The 25,252-nt window shown below is 44.1% G+C and overlaps 1 protein-coding gene across 11 annotated transcripts in view; it reads left to right on the top strand.

Moving 5' to 3' along the window:
* The window catches only part of MECOM (MDS1 and EVI1 complex locus), a 323,615-nt gene that overhangs the window by 280,684 nt on the left and 17,679 nt on the right, over positions 1 to 25,252 (top strand). For 4 of the 11 annotated variants that reach the window (XM_090147661.1, XM_090147665.1, XM_090147666.1 and 1 more), the window contains 8 exons: positions 564 to 698; positions 9,179 to 9,281; positions 10,584 to 10,800; positions 13,428 to 13,575; positions 14,377 to 14,533; positions 19,662 to 21,018; positions 22,613 to 22,700; positions 25,138 to 25,164. In XM_090147661.1, the coding sequence (XP_090003787.1) occupies positions 564 to 698; positions 9,179 to 9,281; positions 10,584 to 10,800; positions 13,428 to 13,575; positions 14,377 to 14,533; positions 19,662 to 21,018; positions 22,613 to 22,700; positions 25,138 to 25,164 (2,232 nt within the window). Of the gene's footprint in view, positions 1 to 563; positions 699 to 8,486; positions 8,897 to 8,950; positions 9,095 to 9,178; positions 9,282 to 9,534; positions 9,692 to 9,734; positions 10,002 to 10,082; positions 10,219 to 10,583; positions 10,801 to 13,427; positions 13,576 to 14,376; positions 14,534 to 19,661; positions 21,019 to 22,612; positions 22,701 to 25,137; positions 25,165 to 25,252 lie in introns of those variants that run through there. The other 7 variants (XM_090147667.1, XM_090147672.1, XM_090147662.1 and 4 more) reach the window with 7 other exon arrangements.

Genomic DNA, 25,252 nt, shown 5'->3' with positions numbered 1-25,252 from the left:
CGGGGAGCTCTATTCTTGAGCTCTAATTAAGGGGGGTGATTTAAGTGCTGTTTGGGAGGCACAAGTATTAAAGTGAGATAAATAACGCCGCCTCCCCTGCAAAGTTTGGGTCGGGGTCACAGATCCAAAAGGGCTCAGTGGGAGCTGCAGGCAGCGCATGTCTGAACCATAGCAGAAAACTCCAATGAAACCACAATCAGTTCTTCTTGTAATCGCTGTTCCGTTCCCTGGCAGCTCATGTTTAATTAAAACCTTAATTTTAAACAGAAATAAATGCCGTGCAATTTAAACGCCTCTTAAGTCAGCAGTGTTTCTTAGCGATAATTAGACAACGTCTCGATTACATGTAGACATTTGTCAAGGCATTTCTCAGTACATTTGTTGTCCTTGTATAACTATCTCCGCATTTTGACCATTTCTAATAAATTCTCACAGAGGAGCATGCTTCTTATTGCATCCCTGCATTATGACCCATGTGCTTATCTGAAAGCCTCTGATTTTTCCTTGCGTGGTGCTCCCGGACAGCAGCACAAAGGTTGACCCTTTCGTCTTCTTCCTTTTAGATCTTGGATGAGTTTTGCAATGTGAAGTTCTGCATAGACGCCAGCCAACCAGATGTAGGAAACTGGCTCAAATACATCAAGTTTGCTGGATGCTACGATCAGCACAACCTTGTTGCATGTCAGATAAGTGATCAGGTATGTGGCATTCACTTTCTGGACTTACATTTTAAGGAACTTTAAGGTGTCACAGGAAAAAAAAAAAAAAAAAGCAGCAATTCACAACAGATTTTGGCCTGTTTGTTGTTACAGCAGAAGATAAGGCACAGATGTGAAACGCTGAATAGAGTAATTTTGATTTTGGACTGCAGATTACATGGATTTTCCTATTTTTCCACACTTTTCAATTCATACCCATTATTATTATTATTATTATTATTATTATTATTATTATTATTAATCTCGTGCCTGGTAAAAATGGAGTCTGCTTTCTTAGGAACACAGAGCCATTATTTGCTGATTTGGGATTAGAGGCGTTTTCTGGTTCCCATTCCACTCCAGCTGCATTGCTGTACGAAACTGTTGCATTAAGCAGAAACCTCAGCGTGCAATTAATGGCAAAGTGGAGGTGAAGATGCAGAGCTGATAATCCCACCCGTACAGCTGCACGCGTGGGGCTCTGCCTTTGAATGCACACGTGCACAAATATTATTATGCCTTCCCGAACACTTTGCTACTTCTGTGCTGAGCCGGGATCTCCGATGCTTTGCTGTTTCTTTTTGTTTGGCGCGCTTAAATCCACTCTTTGTTAGGCTGAAGTGTTACTTCTGCTGTGTGTTGGAGAGGCTGGAACAGGGAGGAAGGACGCAGCGTTGCATTTTGTTTTCAATTACACTGATGAGTTATTAGGTGTTCCCTCAATGAGGCTCTGCTTTGGTCTGTGGAAAACGTGCGCCGCTGTGCAATGTTTCCATGGGTGAAGTCAGGTTGAGGGAGCCGTGCTTTAAGAAAGTAAAATACATACAGTAGCAAAGCACCAACTGCTGGGGTATTCTTGTTGCACGTTCAAACTTTGATACCTGCGACGCAGCGTTCGATGCCTTCAATCGGCGTTTCGTTTCTCACCGCTTAATTAACCGCATCAGGTGAATGTTAAAGATTATCTTCAGCTGGCTTAATTGCCCTGACAGTATTGAAAGAAGAATCACAACCAGGCACAAAGCTTCCATTAGAAATCACTCTTTCCAATCAAATGCCTTACGTGAAGGAAATGGATGGGAGGCAGCCTGCTCCTTCAGCCCCCAGCGCGCTGCACTTCGCTCCTGCACATCGCTGATTGGAACGGCTGTCCATTAGCTTCAGCAGGAGCTGTAACAGAGGACTGTTTTAATTTTCAACTTTGAAAATTCAGCCCGGAGCGCACATAGCACAGAACGACCCAGCCGGCCGAGATAGCATTTGTTTTTATATAGCAGCTGGTTTAGCTAAAGAAACCATAAAGATTATTAGTAAATGAAAAATGCATTTTGTGAGTTGAAATTATGTTTTACGCGGAAAACCGATAAATTCTCTCAACGCAGAGCATTTATGGAGCAGCGATACGAAAAGGAAACGATCCGGGCTAATTGAAACAGCAAATTCAGACGTTTCATAATGAGAGCTGGCAGAAATAGGTGAGGGCAGGGAGGGAATCACGTGAATTGGTCCGAGCGACTCACGGCGTTTGCGTCGGCAGTGGTGCTCTGCGATGGGAAATATGTGCTGGGCTGGAACAGCAGCATCTGCCCGGAGCCGCAGCCACGCACCGGCGCTGGGACGCTGCTGGAATGAGAGTTATGGTGCTTGTAACTTTCTCCTTTTTAGTGTTTACATTTCTGAGATTTGGTAATGGTGGCTGTACTGCTGCCAATAATTTCTTTCATTCACTGGAGACTTGTTATTTATTTTGCACAGCTCTGTGCCGTTCATAATTCTATATTTTTATGGCTTATTGTTGCTGTGATTTGGAAATTAAAAATGGGTCGTCGTTCAAGTAGCTCACTGTGAGCTGCACGCTGTCAGCAGGATATTGTTGCCCATTTGGCCCTCTGGAAATGCTGCACATTCACCCACAGAATTGTACACATACTCCAGCGTTTTATGACCAGGACCTAAAAAGTTAATGCTAAAAATGTGCTCTCAAATCTCAAACCAAAAAAAGCCTTTCTAGCAGCTCCTCCTTCTGCTTTCCTCTGGCACGAGCTCACGAGAGGTAATATAAAATATAATAGGGAGGCAGACTGGGAAATGGACGTTACATGGCCAGACGCAGCCATGTAGAAGGAGTGACAAATGCAAGTCAGAGCATTGCGCTGTGTCAGTCTGCTCCTGTAGCTCCTAGGCAGAAAAAAAGAGAACAGCAGAGAGCATGCACAGTGCTTGCAGCTCAAACCAGAGCATCGCAGAAGCAATGCAGCCCCAGAAGTGTAGGGTGTGGGCCAAGCTGGGGTGCAGCCCACGTCCCCCTGTCCCCACATCCCTGGGGGCAGCGCCTTGGCAGCCCGCACAGCACCCGGAGCATCCCCTCTGCAGGAGCCCTCCTGTGCTCCCGAGGCACAGACACTTGATCAGCAGTAATTGTTCTCCTCTAATTGCTTCAACTCATCTGTAAAATTCGCAAGCAAACATTGTGCCGTACCTGAAAAGGTACAAGATCCTGCCAGCACTCGGCCTCGCGCTGGCCGCAAGTTTATGCTACTAAATTCAAGCCTGAGTGACAGGCAGGTATGATTCCCAGACTGCTCGAGGCAGGATTTTGGTGCAGCTCAGCTCGATGTGTAATCTGGTCGCTCTGCTAAGCTGCACCTTCTGCATTTCACAAAAAGAGTGAAAGAAAAACATTTTTTTGTTGTTTTCTCGAGCAGACTTTTTTCAGAGGCATGCCACCCCGCCCCCCGACTCATGTTTGAGGTTAAGTTTCATCACTTGGGATCAGCTTTACAAAAGGCCTGGGCTCTTTCAGAGGGCTGTAGAAATGGGCTTTTCTGAGATGAACAGCTCGATAATGGTGGGATGCAGTCAAAACATGCACGCGGGATGCAACTCGTATTTCATTTGATTGGAGGTGGAGGAGGGTTTAAAAGCTGCATTTTTTATATTTTTTTTTTATTTCAAACAAAGTTTATCTAGGATTTCTCTTTGCTGTCTTCCTATTATATCCTGTCATACCCAATCTAACCTGATAGTGTGTAATTCAAGATGTGTATGAATAATAAAATTCCACAAACAGCGCACACTCATTTTTTCCTTTTCCCCAAAGAGACTGAAGAGTGTGCAGAGCTGCAAAGTCTTGTCACTATTATTTGCTCGGAATGTGTTTTTTCAGCTCAAAGTCAGGAGTCAATAGCAGTTTCTGCTAACTTGGACAAGTCCCCTCTGTTATCTATCATTAAATATCTATTAGTTCCACTTCTTACTGATTTCAGAACGATTAGCCCTGGTAGACTTTCTGGCAGTGCTGTCATCCCAGCAGAAGCATTATTTTTAAATATACGTGTTAATGAAAGTGTGGTGGAAAATACAGTAACTATAGTGATGGTGTGTCAGGGACTTTGAAGAGTCCCAAGCACATTTTAAGCTGGGATCACAGTCACCTTTAAGCTGTAATTTTTTTTTTCTTTCTTTCGTCCTTCCTTTCTTTAGATTTGTTTATTTTTGTTGTTGTTTGTGTAGGGAAATGTTGGTTGCACTTTGAATTAGAACTCGTGAAATTGTTTCTGCCTTGCTTATTGCTTGCAGACCTGTGACAGTGATGTGGCCACATAATGCTGTGAAAGCACATTGAGCTTCCAGGTCTCCTGGAAGATTCCTGTTGGTTTATCTGTGGAAAGCTGCACGTGGCTCACAGTCAGCTTGCTGAGGTTTTGGTTTGCTGCGTGAGCTGAAATAGGAGGTTTTTTGTTGCTTTGTTTTTATGTGTGCTCTTTTCCCATATACTGGAGTATATGCCCCTGCAGTGGGAGAAATAACAGTAGAATAACACTCTTAACAATGTGCACAGTGTCAGTGATACAATCGGAGGTGAGTGAACCTACTGCTGTAGGTTGCACCAGATCCGATCACATCTTACAAGTTTTACAAACTTTTGCAATCTGCAGGCACAGCCTCATGTTTCAGGTTTTACTGCCTCTGCCCCCCCGGCACGGCGTGCAGCTCCCAGGCAGAGAAACACGGAGACTCGTCCAGCAGCCCCAGACACACAGCCACCTGCAAAAGTTGTGTATTTAACGAATGGTTTTGAGGCTTTGTTGTCAGAGAGTGAAATTAAGGTTTTGGCTGTTATGGGTCAGGAGGGCATGTGTGCACTGAGCTCATGCGGGGCCCTATTCTGTCATTATTCCTCCTACGAGTTATTAGTTTATTAAGCAAATAAAGCTTAATCCAGCTCCCACTGAAAACCTGTTTCCAGTGGAGCGAGGTCGTGCTAGCATGGGGCTGGTGGAACCAGGAGCTCATCAGCTGCGGTTTTCCATTTGTGGCAATTAGAGGTGATGCTGTGCTGAGCCTCCTGCCTGAGTTGTTGCAGCCCAGTGCTGCCAGCATCCTGCCTGAGCTTCAGCCTGTCCTGACGTGACCTGCAAGGAACTGCTCAGCACCAAACCGGCAGTTAATTGTCGCCTCTCTGCAAGGCAATAAGCTCTTCATTGACGATTAATAAAAGCAGAAGAGCGCGCTGCCTGCACGCAGGAACGCTGTTTGGTGATGAGAGCTGTCAGGTCCCACTTGCATGGCATGGTTCAGAGGTTTGTAGATGCTGGCAGGGACAGTGGGACAGCTGCTCACTGAGTGGTGTTCAGGAGCGGCTATAGGATGTTGGGATGCAGGGCTGCGTGGGCCCGAGTGCAGGTGGCTGTCAGTGGGGCAAGTGGGATCATGCCAGTGTCTGCAGGAGCCCCTGTGGATGTGTCAGTCCCTAACCCAGACCCTGGTCTCGTTTCTGGTGCTAACACGCACCAGAAACCTGCCATGGAGGAAGGGATGAGCATCACTGGGAGGGGATGCAGAGCAGGATGTCCTGTGCTGGGACTGCCTGGAGTCCGACAGACATGGGCACTGCATGTGCCATTTCAGGAGAACATCCTGAAACAGGGCTTCGTTTTCCCCATACATTCCCCCAGCCTCAGCAGTTCTTCGCCACAGACCGGGAGTTGACTTTTCGCCATTTGGACCTTTCTCCTCAGCTTTCCTCCGTCGATTTCAGAGCCAGTTCTCAGCTCATCCTCCCACTTCCCAGTGACACATACGCACGGCAGCTCACAGAAATGCCACTTTTTCCCCTCTCAGTGTCTGTGGCTGTGAGGAAGGCCGGGCCCTGCTGACACGGCCTGTGCCCCACGGGGCGCTTCAAAGCACGCAGCCCTGGGCCCCGCTCTCGGGGAGCGTATTTTCGCTATTATTTCAATTATTACAACTTCCTGCAGGGGTGGAAGGTCATTCATAATTCACGCCTCTGTCATCTTTACACATGCCAAATGCAGTCTATTAAGCATAAATAAAATTTCAAGTGCCTGACCAGGAAAAGTAAACTGGGATTCATAACAATGAGGCCTTATTCATCCATTTAAAAGTAAATTGCGTGTGCTCCGTTCTTCCCCTCCCCTTCCCCCTCATGGGCAGCAGTTTGGGAGCTTTTCCTCCTGCTCGGTAGCACACACAGAGGGTGGACACACAAAGCTGCCTCCTCAGACCCCTGAACTCAGAAAGTGCTTCCAGACCTGGAAGATCCGATGCTGCTCTTCCTATATGACTGCAGTCACACACCACTGATCCCAGGGCATGTGAAAAGCGCGTCTGGACTTGGCCTTTCTTTTTTCTTTTGGTTACATTTCTCCCTTGCATTTCACAGGGCAGGCCGGTGCCTTCTCAGAGAGGGTAGTGCCTATGAGGTTTTAGGTGGGAAGAGTGAAAAAAAAAGCCTTAAACAATAAGGACGTGTGTTGAAATCAGGTTATGCTTACCTGCAGGATCATTTTTTTTTCTAATGTTCAGTATGTTTCATTTCTGTGGAAAGCAATTGGATATATAAACTCTTAGAGCAGGTGGGTTTTTTGTATGCACAGAGCTTTACTATTTTTAGTAATCGTTACAGTTGTTTTTTTAATAATAAGAATGTCAGAATGCCAGAGCTGGAAATTTGAGACTCAGACCTTGTTTTAGTGGGCCTTGAGGTGCCAAATAAAACATATCATTCATCCTCATCAAAGGAGTTTTTCTGGGTGCCCCTCCGTCTCTCTCCACACAGAGGTTGGCCAGGCAGTTTCTGATCAGTTGCTTCATCATCTCTGATATTTCGGTATTTTTGAGTACCAACAAAGCCAGGCTGGACAGCTGGCTCCAGAGTTTGCACCCTGTTGAGTGATTCGTCCCATGGCTGCAGGGAAGATGCTGCATCACACCAGGACTTTACAGCTGGATGAGATGCAGTGCAGTACAGTGCTGGAGAGAGAAGATCCTCCTTGTTGGTCCATGTGTCCTTACTTTGCAACCAGAGGTGAAGAGATCAGTCAGAGTGTTCTGGATGGGACAGCAGGAGCACTGGAGGAAAAATACTGGGAAAAGTCACTCTGGTTTCTGTTAATGACTTTGTGTGGATGCATTGCTGACCTCAGAAAAAAAAGTGTTGCTTGAAGCACTTGTTCTCTGCAGCACTGACATCAACAAGGAGCTGAAGGACCGTGAGTGTGAGCATCAGCTGTGTCCTCTTTTGTGTGACCTCAAAGAAAATTAACTAGACACTGTTGGCATTATTTTTGCTCAAGAGTTGGTGGCAGGGTTCCGAATGCTCTGATTTGGTTCTGTGTCCATGTAAATTAGTGAAAAACAAGATTAATGCAAGGGGAATGCCCCGAGTCTGCAAACACAGCACTGCTGACCTCAGAACCATGCTCCTGTTTTTTAGGAAGCTGAGCTGGGATAAGTCTGCAGTGCCCCAGCAGTGCTGCTGCTGTCAGTGAGAGCTGCAGGGTGCTGGGGCTCACAGCACCAAGGGCTGATGTGTCACATTTCAGAATCTAATGTGCTTTCAGACAGGAAGCTGAAAAGTTAAACTTGACAAAAAAAAGGTGCTGTTTGTTGCTGTGGGAAGCCCATTGTTTTCTAAAGGGAAACAGAACTAGAGAATGAACCATGTAGCTTGTGTACAATTATCTGACTGACAAGGGAAAAAAAGAGCCCAAGCAGGCCCTTCTGACAGCTGGGTAGGACAGTGTGGAAGAAGAGGAACATCCTTAGGAGGGGAGGTTGCATGTGAATGCCTGCTCCTGTCTTTTTGGAGTGATATTCCCTGTAAGCAGGAGGCTACACTGCAAGTTGGTTGTGCCTGACATGGGATATTGGGTGGTGGGACACACTGACACTAGCAGTCTCTAGGCTGGCATCCTCCAGATCAGCTTTTGGGGCAAGGCAAAGAAAAGAAAACATATCAGAGGAAATGTGCCTTCTTTAGTTAGTTTAGGCAGTTAGCACATATCTACGGGCAGGGGCTGCAGCAATAACCATTAGGCTGTACAGCCACCTCCTGGAGGCCCTGGGTAGCTGCTCTGTGCTGTATAGAGCTGGGTGATGTGCTATGCATGGGGAATATGTCGTGCAGAGGAGATATGCTGTGTGAGGGGAATAATACTCTGTGCAAGAGGGATACCTGCATCTGGCCTGTGGTAAAACAGCTGTTGACTTTTTGCCTTTCTCTCACAGCACTAGGATGCGTCTTGAGAGTTAATAGATTCAGGGTAAAACCTTTAAAAATACACTAGACAGAGAGAGTGCAAAAATGTCTTTTGTTAGGGTAGGAAACGTAGCTTTCATGTGTTTTTGTTTAACAAGGCCTAAGGAAGTTACTAATATTTATTTGAACGGCTTCTTGAACATTTTTAGTGTTCTTCATGTTTTCTCCTGAGAGAAAAAGCAGCCAGATGGATTTTTTAGGAGCTTCCTTCTGGCAGAGCCTGGCAGCAAGGCACAAGCTTGCCCTGGATGTGTGGTACCAAAGGTGCACGGCCCCTGCCTCTCTGCTGGACTCCTTCCCAGTGACAGGCATGGAGCCCATGGAGAGAGGACTAGCTGCCACCTGTGGCAGAGGCTGCTGACAAGCATCTGTGCATATCTTCATCCTGGATGAGTTGTTCCTTTAGGTTCCCATTTGAAACTAAAGAGCAAAGAAGCATACTGCATTGTACAAGCCCCTCCCCTCGTTACTCTCTGGGCTACCTAAGTAATAGAAGCAGGTGGGGTTGGATGCCCACATGTTGATCAGCAGAATTTCCTCAGGTGTGATTTAATTACTTTCTTCAGTGCAGCTAAGAGGAGAAATGTTCTCTCTGTTGGTCGTTCAGGGACATGTTTTATGGGCACCTTGGCTGGTAAGTTTGGTATAATTAAGCATGTGAATTGCTGGTGATGTTTGCAGTCATCATGCAGCTTGCTTTGCAGCAGAGGCTGTCGAAAGCAACTTCCCCTATATCTTCACAGATAAGGCAGAAGCAGCTCTGGGGCTGAAAGAGCCCACCTGCACAGCCCAGGCTGCCCATCCCCAGCACTTTGCAGCACCTGTGCCAGGGGTGGGTTGGGCACCTGGTGTCAGCCCTGCAGCATTAACTGCCTCTTTGCCTTTCATGGTATTCACCTCGCTTTCTCTTTTTCAGATATTCTACAGAGTAGTGGCAGACATTGAGCCAGGAGAGGAGCTATTACTGTTCATGAAGAGTGAAGATTATTCACATGAAACAATGGCTCCGGACATTCATGGTTAGCCACTTCTTATCTTATATGAAATACCATTGCAATTAAGCAAAAATGTAGCAAGATTTCTTCTCTTTTGCAATACCTTTGAGCTCCAGAATAGCCTGCCAGCAGCTGAAGAGGACAGCTGGACCATGATTGCATTTGTCTACCAGCTGCCCTTAGCAGACCTGCCAGTCTGCTAAACTCTACTTTTCAAAGATGACTTTTCTCAGCATTGCAATCCTGCACCTCTTGATGATTTTCAGTTCTCATATATTCAAACCTCCATGGCAGAAATGGGGTCTGCAGATGTAACTGAGGGCAGCAGTAAGGCTTCAGAGTTGAAACTTAATCTGATTTTGGGTATTGCAAGAGAAGGAATGGAATCCATGTCGTTATCTCAGGCTTTTGTGCTGGTCTTTCAAGACTAAAATGTATGGACCCTGATTATATCTGGTTTTGGTTGGTTGAGGGTTTTTTGATTTTAGTTTGTAATTTTGTCAAAAAACTACTCTTTTAAAAAGAAATCTCAGGTTGTTAATGTTGCTGTTACTTTTGAGAACACAGCCAACCTTCCTCCTCGTGCTCATTCATTATTCAAGCAGCACACAGGTGCTGCATCTTCAGTTCTTGAGCTGTGCCCAGAACAAGGCATGTAGCTGCCCATGTGGGCCATCAGTAGAAAATCCTACAGAGTATTGTGAGCTGCTTTTCTTCACCTCTTCATTTTGGGATTTTCTTCAGGTAATTGATTATTTGGTAAGGATAGTAATTAATGGAATGAAATATTCACTCCTCAGTGGCACTCCAGTGATCTTCTACAGTCATTTTCAGTGAGAACTTTGTGACTGTTTTATTGGATATCTGGCTCACCTTGGGTGCTGGAAGAGAACTCTAATGGAAGTAGAAAGACTCCTAAAAACTGTAAACCTTTTTGGCTATTGCAGTTGCTGGTGTTTGTGTAAGTTTACTTCATTCAGGAAGTCAGAGACTGTCAGCCTCTTGTAGATATCCATATCAGAACGTGGATATCCCCTTTTAAAGTAATTTGAAACATGCTGACTTTTGTCCCAAGCTAACATTAGGGATTCCCATAGGTTGTGTTACCCAGGCAGTTAACAGGTAGCATTGCATTTATATATTACAGAATTGAAGTATGATGATACAGCATCATAAAGCATCATTTATTGTTATTATTATTATTATTAATAATATTTTTCACAGAATAACTCTTTATTTAACTACACAATTGTGGAACTGCTGAGAGTAACTAAAAATGACCCCAAACTGATGTTCTGTCCCTATGCCAACCCTTTTGTCTTGCAGAGGAGCGCCAGTATCGCTGCGAGGACTGTGACCAGCTCTTTGAGTCCAAGGCTGAGCTGGTGGACCACCAGAAGTTCCCCTGCAGCACTCCACACTCCGCCTTCTCCATGGTGGAGGAGGACTTTCAGAAAAAGCTTGAGAATGAGAACGACCTTCGGGATGTGCACGAAATCCAGGAGTGTAAAGAGTGTGATCAAGTCTTCCCAGACTTACAAAGGTAGGATTAAGTGCTTAGAACGTGACTGAGTAAGGCAAATTCTCTAATGGCTTCAGTCAAGTCAGAGGGCATCAGGTAGAGCAGAATTGGATATCTTGTGTACAAACCAATGGTAAAGGTAAATTAGTTTCTCTGCTCATTGGTTTTAGAGTGTGGAAATCAACGGAGTCTTGATAGATCAGAAATTAATCCTTAATAGATACCTTAAATTAAGAACTGGATCTTCTGATAATGGCATGTTTAGTTGGCACGAGTAGGGCTGGTGCCAGTGAAATCAGAGGAGTGATTATAGTTCAGATGAATTGAGGTCTGGTCTCCATGTTTTTAGGTAGGAATAAATTAGAGCACCTCTGAGTGGTGTTCACTTCGTGATACCAATTTTATCTTTGCAAACAAGCATGCTAGGCAGAGGCAGGTTGGTTAGGCTGTGTTCAAGATATTAATATATGTAAACATACATATATACAGACATTACACATATGTAGACACAGCTCTTCTGTTTTGAAACACTGGGATTCATCGTTTTCTTATATATTCCTGTCTGTTTAAACAGGCAGACCTATATGCCTACATCCCTAAAATATCTGTAGGAATGTGAATAAAAAGTCCAGCTTTCTATGCTGAAGACAACTCCCATCACTGTAATTCTTTTGTGGCTGCTTATAATGTATCAGAATGTAGGAAATTTTGCAAATTACTGAAAGATACTGGGAGTGCTCAAGAGCTTCTGTATTATGTTGCTCACAAATTCGTATTTGGTAAGTTCAGTTTGAGGATGCAGGAAGGTTGACCTCAGCCAAAATATAGCAGTTATGCTGAGCTATATTAATAGGCAGATCCTGGACGAGATCCCAGCTGTGAGGATGCAGTGTCACACAACCTGCTCGTTACAATTCCACAGAGTAAGTGACAACAAAATGAAAGCACAGCGTACCAAACACTGCTCTTGTGGGTCAGTCCTATGTTTGTGCAGGTACAGTGTTGTCTTCACTGGCTGATGTTGAGCTGTATTCAGCTCCATGTGTCTAATTTTCAGTCTGAGTGATTGATTCATGTCGGTAGATGAAGTCAGAAGAGCTGCAGCAGTGGTGGGTGCAGCATAGGTTGGGACTGTGACATCTTTCCACGTTGTGAGTTATTTGGTGTTGAAGTTCTTTTCTGCCTGTGAACAAGAGGACGATATCAAACATATGGGAATCATTGAGCAAATGTAAATTTAGCTTAAAATATTAAATATTGAAGAGAAAGGGCAGAAAACAAAGAACGAGTCATCATAAATAGACGGGCAGTACTGTGAGAAAGAGTGAAAAATGAGAAAGAATGCAGTCATTCTCCAAACTCTTGAATTATTGAGAAGCTAATACACCACAAAGACAGTTCAAAGCAAAAAAAAAAAAAAAAAAAGTACAGAAGCATGTTATATAGGGATTATATAAAACAAAAGGCTCGAATGAGCCGCGCTTGAGGGTGTGTATAATTAAATTGAGAAAGAGCTGAGTGTGAAGATTGAGGTCTGTGGGTGGTGCAGCCACATCAGGTGCCTGGGACCTCTCTAGGTCTTATGTCAGGTTTGTTTACCAGGGCATGGTGGAGATACAGCTGTTAGCTGAGTGCAAGGAGGCAAAGCAGGAAATATTTTTCCCTGAAGGAGAAAGCCTAAGAGGGGTAGAACTTAAGAGCATCAGCAGGATGAAAGAATTTCTGTTACTTGTAGCTGAGAATGTAAGTTGCCATTTGGACTACACAACCAAGGACAAACTGTAAACCCCTCAGGTTTTGTCTACAGATTCAGCAGAGATCAGTGGGAACATCGACAAGGAAGCACTGATCTGTGCTGGTTAGAAACCCTTTTCCAATGACTTTTCTGTGAATCCCCATTGCTGTTATGTACAGATCTCTCTGCAAGCAATAGCGTGAGCTGTGGCTTGATATATGACCAATGTATTTAAACATATATTTGCAGCAGATGAATTCCAAAAGAGGAATTCAGAAAACTCAGAGGTGAAAATGAATTCAAAGATGAATAACAGAAATTAGGTGAGGATTGAGTATGCTACTAATAGACTGAACCAACTGCTAAGAAATGAATGAAAAAACAACTAGAATTGAACACACTTAATAATCATCAAATATAACTTTGCATTAAGTGTGCTCCGTTCAGAAGCTTTGCTCTGTTCACTTATGCTCCTTCTGTTCCACTGGTGGAGTTATTTCTGATCTATTCCTGCTGCAAGAAAAATAGATTCCCATCAAAAGAGTGAGGCTACATCAGATAGTAGGTTCCTAGGTGTGTTTAGAGTGAAAGCAATAAGGCAGAAATGATTCAGACTGCAGGGAGGAATTACCGGAGTGAAATATTGAGAGGTGTATGAAATAATCTCCTTTGGGAGTGATGGAAGCATAATCTTCTGGAGCATTTGCAAGTGGCCTGGCAAAACATCAGACAGTGATACTGTGGGATGGAGGGGATGCTCTGCCTCCCAGTGGGGTGTGCCTGGGGCTCAAAGGACCTGGGTCTGTTAGGATTGGGCCTTTGGGGCTTGCTTTCTTTTCTCTTTTTTTTGTTTGGAGGTTGTGTGCTCTGCTGCCTCCTCCTCTTGATGTGCCACTCGTTCCTGTTTCTGCAGCCTGGAGAAGCACATGCTGTCCCACAGCGAGGAGCGGGAGTACAAGTGTGACCAGTGCCCCAAAGCTTTCAACTGGAAGTCCAACTTGATACGTCACCAAATGTCACATGACAGCGGCAAGCACTACGAGTGTGAGAACTGTGCCAAGGTACAGTGAATTTGTAGGCTGTTTTTGTGGCACTGAGCACATGGGGGTAGCTGGGGGTGGGATATGTGAGGGCATAGGGCTCCTGCAGTGCCTGTTTCTTGAGGATTTAAACCTTCACTTCGTATATGATAGCTTTCTACCCCGCTTGATTTAGAAGGATGCTGCTGCAATAGAAAGCAAAATAAGAAAAGAATACTAGGTTCATCTCCAGAGCATCTGCATTACCTCCCAGCACTGGGCTTGCTACCCAGATTATTGGTAGATGTGGTGCTCTACATTTGTTTTCACAAGATTCTTAAAGCCTGGGCCTTTTACATAAGGGCTTTGTTTTTAAGTAGATTTGCTGCAATAGTGGGGATTTTACATTGACATGATACTCATAAGATGCAGCCAAGCCCTAGATGCTGGGGCTGCGAGTGGGATTTCTTGCTGCCATGCATTCAGCCAAACATTTTTATCGCAGTTATGTTTGGAGGTTTCAGATAGCCATGCTTTGAATTTCTGTGAGGATGCTAAGCAGGAAATCACTGGCCTCGAAAGCATGACTTCCAATTGCAGGGGCACTTACATCTGCTGTGGTGGTTGCAAAGGGGTTAACCACTCCACCAAATATTTGGCTGACCCTGGAAAAATGAGGCCCCGTCCTGTAGGCACAGCTCCCATTGATGCCCTTTGGCCAGGCTGCAGTGCAACAAGTAGCCACGGGTTTTAGTCCTACAAAGCTCCCAGTAGCTCTGGATTTTGTGCTAAGTGGCTTCTTCCGCAGTTAAGTTTCTTGGTTAATCAGTACTCATTTCCTAGCAGGTTTTCACGGACCCCAGCAACCTCCAGAGGCACATTCGTTCCCAGCATGTTGGGGCTCGTGCTCACGCTTGTCCAGAGTGTGGCAAAACCTTTGCCACATCTTCAGGCCTCAAACAGCATAAACACATCCACAGCAGTGTCAAACCCTTTATATGTAAGTCTTCCACTAAGCGTCTTCGGTTAAGTGTATTTCTTTTGTCAAAAAACAGTGTAACCTGCAAGCAGGAGGTTGTGTTGTGCTTCCTTGGCATTTCCCACTGGTTTCATGGGGGCTGTGAGTTACTGAATGAGAACTGAGTAATTCACAGTCTGATGCAAAGCATTATTTTCATATGATTTTCCTTTCCAGGCAGACCCTGCATGCTGTATAAATGTACCTTTTGTCCCTGGGATATTTTTCCATGCATAGATGCAAAGAGCAAGTGGGGAGGGAGTTTTGGCAAGAAGGAGCTGCGTTTGCACCATGCTGAGCTGGCTGCTCTCCTCCTTGCTCCTTTGCAGCAGCATCAGCCCCTCTGCTGCAGGCGGTGCTGGACCCAGATACACTGGGCTTCAGGCAGAGCCAGCAGGACCGGCAAAGCTGCTTTGCTTTAGAAATTAATTTGGGGCCACTGAATCTCAACAGCAGATAGCATGGCTTTGGTGGGAATTGGAAAGAAAACCTTAAAGCCAGTGTATTTCAGCCAGAGGAACTTGCCTCGCTCCTCGAAACTCTTTTGCATGCCCTGAAGTTAAGTATTGGGTTTAGCTATAAGAGCTTTGCCAACAGCTGCTCCAGCAATAAAACTTGCCTCCCATGTGGGCCTGACTACACTGGGCTATAAATCAGGTCCTCAGAGTCCTCCCAGACGTTGTGTTTGCTACTTGGCCAGATTCTGCTATGAGATGGAGGAATCTGGGTGCACAGTAGTGTTGCAAGTTGCTTTCTCTTCCTTTCACCAGGGAAGCAGATGCAGAAAATATTTCAAGAATATTGTTCTGGCAAGTGCTAATCTCCACCATGGTCTTCTCAGGCACCTGTTATGGCTCAGAAAGCACTTTATGAACCTCCTCTCTTTGTTTTCTAAACTTCAACTTTTGCTATTCTCAACAAGAATTTACCAAAATGTCATCTTGATACTTTTTTCCAGCTGACTGTATTTTCTGTACTCGTAATGCACTCTAAGTCTGACAGAGGTGGCACCTCACCCAGGTGAGTTGTAGCAGCAGAGGACAGCAAAGCTGGAGTTCTCCTGCACACTGCATGGTCCCACTCAATGGAGTGGGCACCTATAGCTGGTGCATTTAGCTCCTCAGTGAAAACACCTGCTTAGGAGCTCTGTAATGCTGCTTTGACATGAGCTTTGAGTCTTATAAAACCTCAATGCATGGCTTGAAAGAGTCATTTGTGGGAAGTCTGTACATCTGCCATTGAGTTAGATAATCCTTTTGTTTGAGCTTCTTCAGTAAGAAAATGTATAACTAACCAAGTCTAATAATAAACATCACTAAAAAATTCTTAAATCTAGGATTACAGGTTAAATAATTGCGTTTTACATTTATAACTATTAGACAGCATTAACTTCTGGCCCATGGATGAAACCTTCAGCTAGTCCTCTTGCAGTCCACGCCCTACAAAGAAGTGTAAAAACAGTGCCTATCTTAAATGAAATAATCCCTAACTTGTTTGCTTGTTTGTTTTTTGTTACTGTCTATTCTGATAAATCAAACCAGCAACCAGTATTCTTGAAATGCACAGAATGAGAGATGAAAACCACTGAGCAATCTCTGAATAATAGCCATGTAATTACAGAACAAAAGGGTTTGGAGACCACATGTTCAGTGGGCTTTGCTGAGCAATGGGAGGGAGGTAGGGTCACCTCAAGGAGATATCTGTTTTCCACCAAGAGGCCACACACCATGATTTACTCTACCAGTCTGTTTATGGCAACTGTCTCTTATTACAGTGCACCGCCCAAGCTTGAGTGAAAACTCACCAACACTAAGGTAATTACTCACTGCCTTTGCAGAATGTCCAGCCTCTCCAAATAGAAACCACATGCCATAATAGGTCGAACACACTCAAAATAGTACTTACAGTAATTTTTTTTTAATAAGCAGAAAATATGCAAACTTAACTGCTAGCTTATTTGGGGTCCAGAGACGATTGCAGTGCAGAGTGTACTTTAGCATGAGATGAATTTTTTCAGTTTGGGACACAGGCTGGGAGTTTGTGTTAAACCTGGGTCTGTGCAGCAATAAAAGCTGCGAGGAGGGAAGCTTCCCTTACAAGTTAGTTGCTTAAAAGTACGGTGCTAAGATTTAAAGGATGTAATAAGGTGTAACAGGAGAAATCAAACCCAGCTTCTGTTGCTTTGATATGTGGAAGCAATTAAAGTTGATAACTGTCCCCCATCTACTACATTTTAAGCAAAACTTTGCTTGGAAATAAAAGTCATGTGGTGAAAAAGAGGTAGATCTTGTAACAGGGACTTGCCTGGGCAGTCCTGGCTCCTCATACTTAGTAGAAGTCAGGGCAGTATGATTGACTTGCACCCCTCATCTGCAGAACCGGCAGTTTCTGCCATGTCCCACCCGACTTCCCCAAGATAGTTCCCAAGGGTAAGGCATCTCTAGAGGAAAAGGAGTTTGGACCTGGCTCCAAAACTTCTTGGTCAGCCTTGAAAGCCCCCTTTTTAATAGACTGTTAAATGGAAGAGACCTCCCTTTAAATAGTTTTAAATAACTAGTGGGCTCAAAGAGGTGAATTCCTCAGTCCAACCATTAATTGTTTGATCAAGATGATGATAATAAAGATTTCCATATTTTAATGTTATTGCCATTATCAATTTAATTAAGTTTCAAAGCTAAGGTCAAATATGTTAGTTAAGTGCACCCCCCTTTAACAGTTTGTAAGGATCTCCCTCAGTTCTTAGTATGTAATTTTGTATTGCTGCAGAAGTAGAATATTTCTTGGTTCCTTTGACTCTTAATGGAGGATAATAAGTTTTAATGGAGAATAATAAATTGATAATATATTGATGTTCCTTAAAAGAGAACATTCTGAACTTTAGGAAGACCAGATCTGTGCCAGCACCTCCTCTCCTCTCCTCTCCTCTCCTCTCCTCTCCTCTCCTCTCCTCTCCTCTCCTCTCCTCTCCTCTCCTCTCCTCTCCTCTCCTCTCCTCTCCTCTCCTCTCCTCTCCTCTCCTCTCCTCTCCTCTCCTCTCCTCTCCTCTCCTCTCCTCTCCTCTCCTCTCCTCTCCTCTCCTCTCCTCTCCTCTCCTCTCCTCTCCTCTCCTCTCCTCTCCTCTCCTCTCCCTTGTGAATGAAGATTTCCAACAGGAACACTGACAGATACACAGTAACAGACATTCTTCCTGAATTACTGCATTGCAGATTTCCTGTCTTTGGGCCTAATTCTGCGTTCTTTACCCCATGAATTGTCAATGAGACATGAATAGGGAAAAGGGGTGGGTGCAGCATGGGCAGGATCAGGCCCTCAAACAATGGGAGCATTGTTGCCGAGATATGGAGCAGCCTGCTGAAGAGGTAAACAGTTGAGACATGACAACAAGTGGTCAAGTTTCTCAAGGGCAGAGATTAGGACGAGCAGGAAGGTTAGCGCAGGCCCCGGTGTGAGTGGAAGTCAGAGGACGTGATTGCAGTTCATGGGAACCAACAGTGCAGGATGGGATACATTCAATTCAGTTTCCTCTGCGGGCTTAAAATAGAGCCATTGTAAATTATGTCAGTCTGTCTCAAATCTTGAAAATGATTGTTAAAAAGGCCTCAGAATACACAATGTGTATTGTTGTGTGGCTTTGATGTGTGAAAGATGAGAGCTTATGATATAACGCAAATTAAATAAAAATACAGTAACCACTTGCTTTTTCCTGGCTGGAAAGAAAAGGGGGGGGGGGGGAATTTATTACAGAGGGATAATCACTGCTTACCGTTACTGTTGTTACCTTGTTTTTAAACAAAGTTAGAGCTGATACCATTAGAAGCAAATTAGTCCAGCGGTGCTGACAAATGTTAATGTATTGAAAGGGCACAGCCCATAGCACAGCCTGGGGACCGGTATGCTGGCCAAGAAGGTGGGAAAAGAGGAAGAAAAATAATTGAAATGGTAACCTAAGTTAAATGCAAGAAGGAAAAGAAATGTGTTATGAAGCTGTTCTAGAGAACTAAAAAAATCCCACTTGGTTCAGCAGCATGGTTCACTCACATGGTAGTTGTGTGCCTTACCCTGTACTGGTGATGGAGACACTTTCAGCCTCCTGCTACCAAAACTGCAGTCTGGAAGCCGTGCTGTGGCACAGTGAGTGTTGAGTTTAGCTCAGGCCTCCCCTCCAGGCCTTCAGGCTTTCTCCAAGTGCTTCGAGGCTGAAATTGCTCTCATCCCAGAGGAGTTTGAAAGGAAATCCATTGAGCTGTTCCAAGTATCGGACATGCAAATAAATACAGCTGCAATTTTTAAGGAAAATGTTGTTGAAATAGAGTGTATTTTTTCATGTGCAAGAGACAAGTATGCAAAATTAAGACTAGTAAAGTTGTTAAGATGTGGAATTCATAGTTATGGCTTCCAAGGCACCATATGCATTACATGTATAGAAATGCTTTGGGCATGTGAGAGTACCGGACTATGGTTACTCTAGAAGTTATAGCCTAGACTTTCATGAGTTTAACGTCATTAATTGTAAATGGAAATTGATGCTTGTTGATAATAGTATGCACTTGGAAATATCTGATTGTCTTCTCCTTCACCTCTGTCATATCCTTGGGTCTTGCAGGCCAAAGGCTCTGACAGGCAGGTCTGTCTGTCACATTCCTGGTCCTGCAAATGTTTATGACTAACTTCTCGTGTGCATAGTGACACTGATGGATATCATTTGGAGGCATAAGTGCTTGCTCAGGAGCACGGTGACTCTGTACAGTGTCAAAGCACTGAGCCACAGCTCTTGGCAGGGCTCTGGGTGCTCATGCAATGCAAAATAATGGTATCAGATGTGCAAAACTGCAATGCGAGGAGCAAACGAGGAACAAAAATGTTATCTTTTAGTCACTTCACACCTTTTCTGGTTTGCTGGAGGGATTCTTTGGTGCTATCTTTAGACATTTGTCTCCTTTGATGCCTTGCTTTGGAATAGTACAATATCTTTTGTGCACCCAGACTTCTTATGGCTTCCTGATAGACACTTGGAGGGTAAAAAAAAAAAATGGTTTTATTTGCAGAATTTTGAGGGTGGGGGCAATTATCATAAAGCCTGAGATTTGTTGTTGTTGTTGTTCACATACAGGTGAGGTCTGCCATAAATCCTATACTCAGTTTTCAAACCTTTGTCGTCATAAGCGCATGCATGCTGATTGCAGAACCCAAATCAAGTGCAAAGACTGTGGACAAATGTTCAGCACTACGTCTTCCTTAAATAAACACAGGAGATTTTGTGAGGGCAAGAACCATTTTGCAGCAGGAGGATTTTTTGGCCAAGGCATTTCACTTCCTGGAACCCCAGCTATGGATAAAACGTCCATGGTTAATATGAATCATGCAAATCCGGGCCTTGCTGACTATTTTGGAGCCAATAGGCATCCTGCTGGTCTTACCTTTCCAACAGCTCCTGGATTTTCTTTTAGCTTCCCCGGTCTGTTTCCTTCAGGCTTGTACCACAGGCCACCTTTGCTACCTACTAGCTCTCCTGTTAAAGGACTACCAAGCGCAGATCAGACAAACAAAAGTCAAAGTCCCCTCATGACCAACCCTCAGATACTGCCAGCCACCCAGGATATTTTGAAGGCACTAAATAAGCAACCATCTGTAGGGGAAAATAAGCCAGTGGAGCTTCAACCAGAGAGGTCCTCTGAAGAGAGGCCGCATGAGAAACTCAGTGACCAGTCAGAGAGTAGTGACCTTGACGATGTCAGTACCCCCAGTGGCAGTGACCTGGAAACCACCTCTGGCTCTGATCTGGAAAGTGACATTGAAAGTGAGAAAGAGAAATTTAAAGAAAATGGTAAAATGTTCAAAGACAAAGTAAGCTCTCTGCAGAGTTTGGCTTCAATAAATAATAAGAAAGAACACAGCAATCATTCCATTTTCTCACCATCTTTAGAGGAGCAGACTGCGGTGTCAGGAGCGGTGAATGATTCTATAAAGGCTATTGCTTCTATTGCTGAAAAATACTTTGGTTCAACAGGACTTGTGGGGCTGCAAGACAAAAAAGTTGGAGCCTTACCTTACCCTTCCATGTTTCCCCTCCCATTTTTTCCAGCATTCTCTCAATCAATGTATCCATTTCCTGATAGAGACTTGAGACCGTTACCCTTGAAAGTGGAGCCCCAATCACCCAGTGAACTCAAGAAGATCCCAAAGGGAAGCTCTGAGTCTCCCTTTGACCTCACCACTAAGCGTAAGGAGGAGAAGCCCGTTACTCCCATACCCTCAAAGCCAGCAGCTCCGCCTGCGGCAAGCCAGGACCAGCCTCTAGATCTGAGCATGGGCAGTAGGAGTCGAGCCAGCGGCACAAAACAGGCCGAACCCCGGAAAAACCACGTCTTTGGAGAGAAGAAAGGAGGTGACCTCGAGCAGAGGAAAACGTCGGAGGCCTTTTTGCAGCACGCCCGACCGACTCCCTTCTTTATGGATCCCATTTACAGGTAACCGACCGCGTGCTGCACCCCGGCACCCTTTGGCACAGCAGTGAGGTCTGCCAGGCTGACCTGCACGCCCCGGCTCCAGTAACGCCGTAATTAGCAGGTCTTCATTACTGCCTTGCTTTCAGTGAGTTACCAGTTAAACCTGTGCAGCATGGTGTGCAGTAGTGTAGCCTCTTAGCCAAAAGTGCATTGGCATCAGTAGTGTGTATTTACTGTTTATTTGACAATACCAGTTGGCCACAAATTGCTTTTTGCCAAGTGGCTTTACTGCTCTCTGCATCTTCCATCCTGGGGATTAGAGGGCATCTCAAAAGTCACCAGTTGCACACCATCTCTTTGTTCTCCCTGAATTAAATAAGCAGATTTGTCCCAGGATGTAAAAAACTGTGGAAATTGAGAGTGATTTCTGCCCTTTTTTACACTGATTTGAGTAACGGGTGGATTTATCTAGGCATTGCATTAGTATAATTGGAGGCACAATGGCCTTGTGTGTACAAAGCCTAACCAGTGGGTTGGTTAATCTGATCTACCTTATTAAATCAATGGGAGCCTTTGTGTTGGCTTCGACGGGCACAGAAGCAGATGCTGTTTGTCAAGTGAGGTTTTAAAAATGAGTTGTAAAATCCTGACCCTTGGTGTCTTCTAGTAGTACTGACACCGAAGTCACTGGGAGCTGGATTTCACCTACATCCCGTGTGCGTCAGCCCCTGGTTGCCCTTTGCCTTTCTGCTTGCATATCTGCAATCAGCTGAAGTCATGCATCTAAATTAGTCCAAGGAAATATTAGCCAAAAGAAAATGTTTATTATCTAAGTGACTGATTTTACAGCCTATTGTTAAAAAAAAAAAAAAGTTACGGCTGTGAAAATGATTTTAATTTATTATTGCTTTATCTAAAAAAGAAATGCTGTAGGCAGAGTTTTTGCAGAATGCTCTTACAGAGGACAACAGGTATTCATTTTGAAGAAATGTAATTTGATGCTGTTTATTGAGATGATCTTGCTTATGCCTATTTGATATCTGTATTGGACCATAGTTTCTCTTTGTGTCTTTAAATGCCTGAAGCAGTGAAAAAGTGTTTCGTGGTCCTGTGCTACGAACTCAAAAGAGCCATAGAAATTCTGGCAATATAGCATGAGGTTGTTAGCGAGCCTTCCTTTGCTGTGAGTTACATCTGCATGAGGACAGCAGGATCACTGGTCACAACAAGGTCTTGGTGGGCAGCACCTCAGCTCAGAGCTCCTGTTGCCTTCAGTTCTACTCTCCCAACAGAAGAACATGCTTGGTTGCCTTATTTCTTCATGAACGTCCGTAGTAGTTAGTCATTGGTTCTTACTCTCATAATTACTGGCATTTTGAAGTGGAATTACTTCCTCTGTAAATGGCACCATTGCCTTTAATGGCAATTCACAGCCCCCGCCATAGCAATGGGCTGTGTGTAGGAGCTGGGAGCTGACGTACTCTCCTCTTTGGCCATTACATCCGAGAAACAAATTGCCTGCTACGTAACTGGACATTTTAAACATGAGTAGCTGTGTAATTATTAATGTCTGAGACTGATTCATCATAAGCAAATCTAATTTTAACATTTACAGAGTAGAGAAAAGAAAGTTAACTGACCCACTCGAAGCTTTAAAAGAGAAATACTTGAGACCTTCCCCGGGATTCTTGTTTCATCCACAAGTAAGTATTTTGGGAATTTTGATGTTGTAAACAAGCCTGTTGATGCTTCAAAGCAGGTGCAGATAAATGAATGCAGCCTTAGTCATTTTTGGATTTCCTAAAGCACAAAGTTTTTGCTTCACCATTGTGGTGGAAAAGCGTAAGCATTGTTCTGAGCTTCTTGATGTTGTGCAGATGAAACAACATGTTTTGATTAGAGAGGAAGCCAGATTCAAACTACATGCGTGTTTGAGAACTGCGTTCTTCCAAAACCAGAACATAACCACCAAGACTTGCAGCTGCCCTGTCTTCTTCAGGGCCGTTTTGGTGGAGTCCATATTACATGCAGGGAGTTGATGTAGATTCAAGGCTAGCAAAGCTGAGCCTTCCAGCTATTTGCCTGCTCATGTAAGTTCTGTTGCTTTTGTCAGTATTGAAGGAATCCAAGAAATGAGATAACACCTTCTAACCAATGCTTTCAGGCCTCCTAATGCAAACACTCCCTCTCTTTTAGGCAGCAGTCACTTGCAGTGATCTTGTAGGATCCCTTCTCCTTCATGCCCAAAGCCATGCTATGCTAGAGCTGCCGTCTCATTCATAGGCCTTAATCATGCTTTTTTATTTGCTGAACAACAACAATTTATCAGTCTTTTTTTTTTTTTTCCTTCAATTGCAACAATAGTTGTAATGTCTTAAGTTGTATGGAATATATTCTGAAATATGGGACTCATGGAAACCTGGGAAGGACAGCTGATGAGCTGATGGTGTATATAGTTGGAAGTATGCAGTCGTAATGCTCTTCCATGAGAGGAAAGTGCAGCAAAACAGCCCTTTTCAGTTCCAGTGCCTGTAGGAAGTGAAGGGTCTATTAAGTATTAAAATTGTGGAGAATTTATGTACAAGATTTAATAGCAGTTCAGCACCTCCTGCTGAGTTATGTGTTTTGTCAGAGTTGCAAAGCGACAAGTGAAAATTCCCATTCTGTAGCAGACAAGACTAATGCACCAGTGCCCAAATGATGCCTGAATCCTCTTTGTGTCCCCTGGTGTAAAACTGAGCTGATCCCTCTCCATCAAGTGAGTGATCCTGTTAGAGCAGATAAATGGTTGTAAATGAATGGTGAATTATTTAAATGAAGATATTTAAGGTGGAAGAAATGATGCAGTTTTGACGAGTCCTTGATAGATCTTCAGATGTGCATCTGTGCTGTTTAGTTAAATTGGGTTTGAGGGACTCCGTGAGTTTCAGCACATGGTGGTGTGATGATGCCAGTGGTTGGTGGTGTGGAAGGAGGCTGCTTGTGCCAAACTGCCCTGCTGGGAGGGTGTTTGGGGTGAGGAGTTGGATACTGCCTTATGAAGCCAAGGGGACGTGGAGGAGGGTCAGCAGAGGGTGCTGGGAGAGGTTAATGTGGTGAAATGGAAACAACAGTGGGTGCTCTGCTGTCAGTGGGCAGGACCTGCCCCACTGTGCTGATGTGTGAGGACAGTGCCAGTGCTAACACCATGCCATGAGGCCAGCAGGGATGGCTCCCACTGCTGAATGCCACCACAAGGTTCTCCTGGTGTAGGCACAGGTGGATGCGTTGCACCTCTTGGTCCATCCCTCCACATTTCTCATTTGCAATAGAAAATAATTCCATGCTAAAGTACTGGCTTTTGTGTTACCAGTTACCTGTCTGCTAGGGTAACCTCTTGGGAGATTGGTGGATGAAAAAGTCCTGAGCATAATGTGCACTCATTGTAAAAGAAAAATAAATCACCATCACATGTCGTGTCAAAAAAGCAAATGTCCAGATCTGCTTTCTTGCTGACTTTTTTAATAAAAAGGAGCCTCTTGTTTGCAAAAGCAGAGCTTGGCTCGGTGTTTATAGCGGGCTGGGGAATGCCTTGCAGAAAAGCTGCTTTTGTTTTACAGCCCCATTCACCCCTGTAAAGTACAGGTGTGGACTGCCCCGTAACTTTTCATTTTCTGCTGGCAGGTTCTGTCTCTGTAAGATAGGAACAAAATATTTTTTATCATTCGTGTCCTACAAACGTGTATTTCTGTAGATGAATTTGTTTCTGAAGCAGTTTGGTTGAACTGAATATAACCAAAAGTTTGACTTCATTCTTTAAACTGGATAATAGGAGCAGTAACAGACAAATCATTAAAATAGGCTTTGAGTAGAGATGAAGGTCATAAACTGTGCTGTCCTTACCCTGTCCCTGCCTGGGGAGAACCTTCCTGGTGCCGGTGACCCCAAAGCTGTGAGAGATTGAGGCAGATAATTGTGTGTTCACAATAATTTACTGTAACAAGGCTTGCCTTTTTAGGGAGAGAATGCCCCAGTGTAACAAATCGTTCAGGATAATGTCTTAATTAGTATCTTTAAATAAGATCTTAATTAGTAGTTTGATTGCAATGAGGATTCCAGCGCAGGAATAATGTGTTGTTTTTGTTTCAATTTTGCTCCCAGTTCCAATTGCCTGATCAAAGAATTTGGGTAAGTTCATGCTTATATTTTTGATTTAATCACTGTGAAATAAATTGCATAAGAAAAATATAATATGAAGGATAACTTACCACACAAT

Source organism: Phasianus colchicus, chromosome 10 (genome assembly GCF_987193195.1).
Source record: "Phasianus colchicus chromosome 10, bPhaCol1.hap1.1, whole genome shotgun sequence".
In the NCBI taxonomy this organism is placed as follows: domain Eukaryota; kingdom Metazoa; phylum Chordata; class Aves; order Galliformes; family Phasianidae; genus Phasianus; species Phasianus colchicus.
Note: the sequence above shows the minus strand (reverse complement) of the source record. Positions and strands in the feature narration are given on the sequence as shown.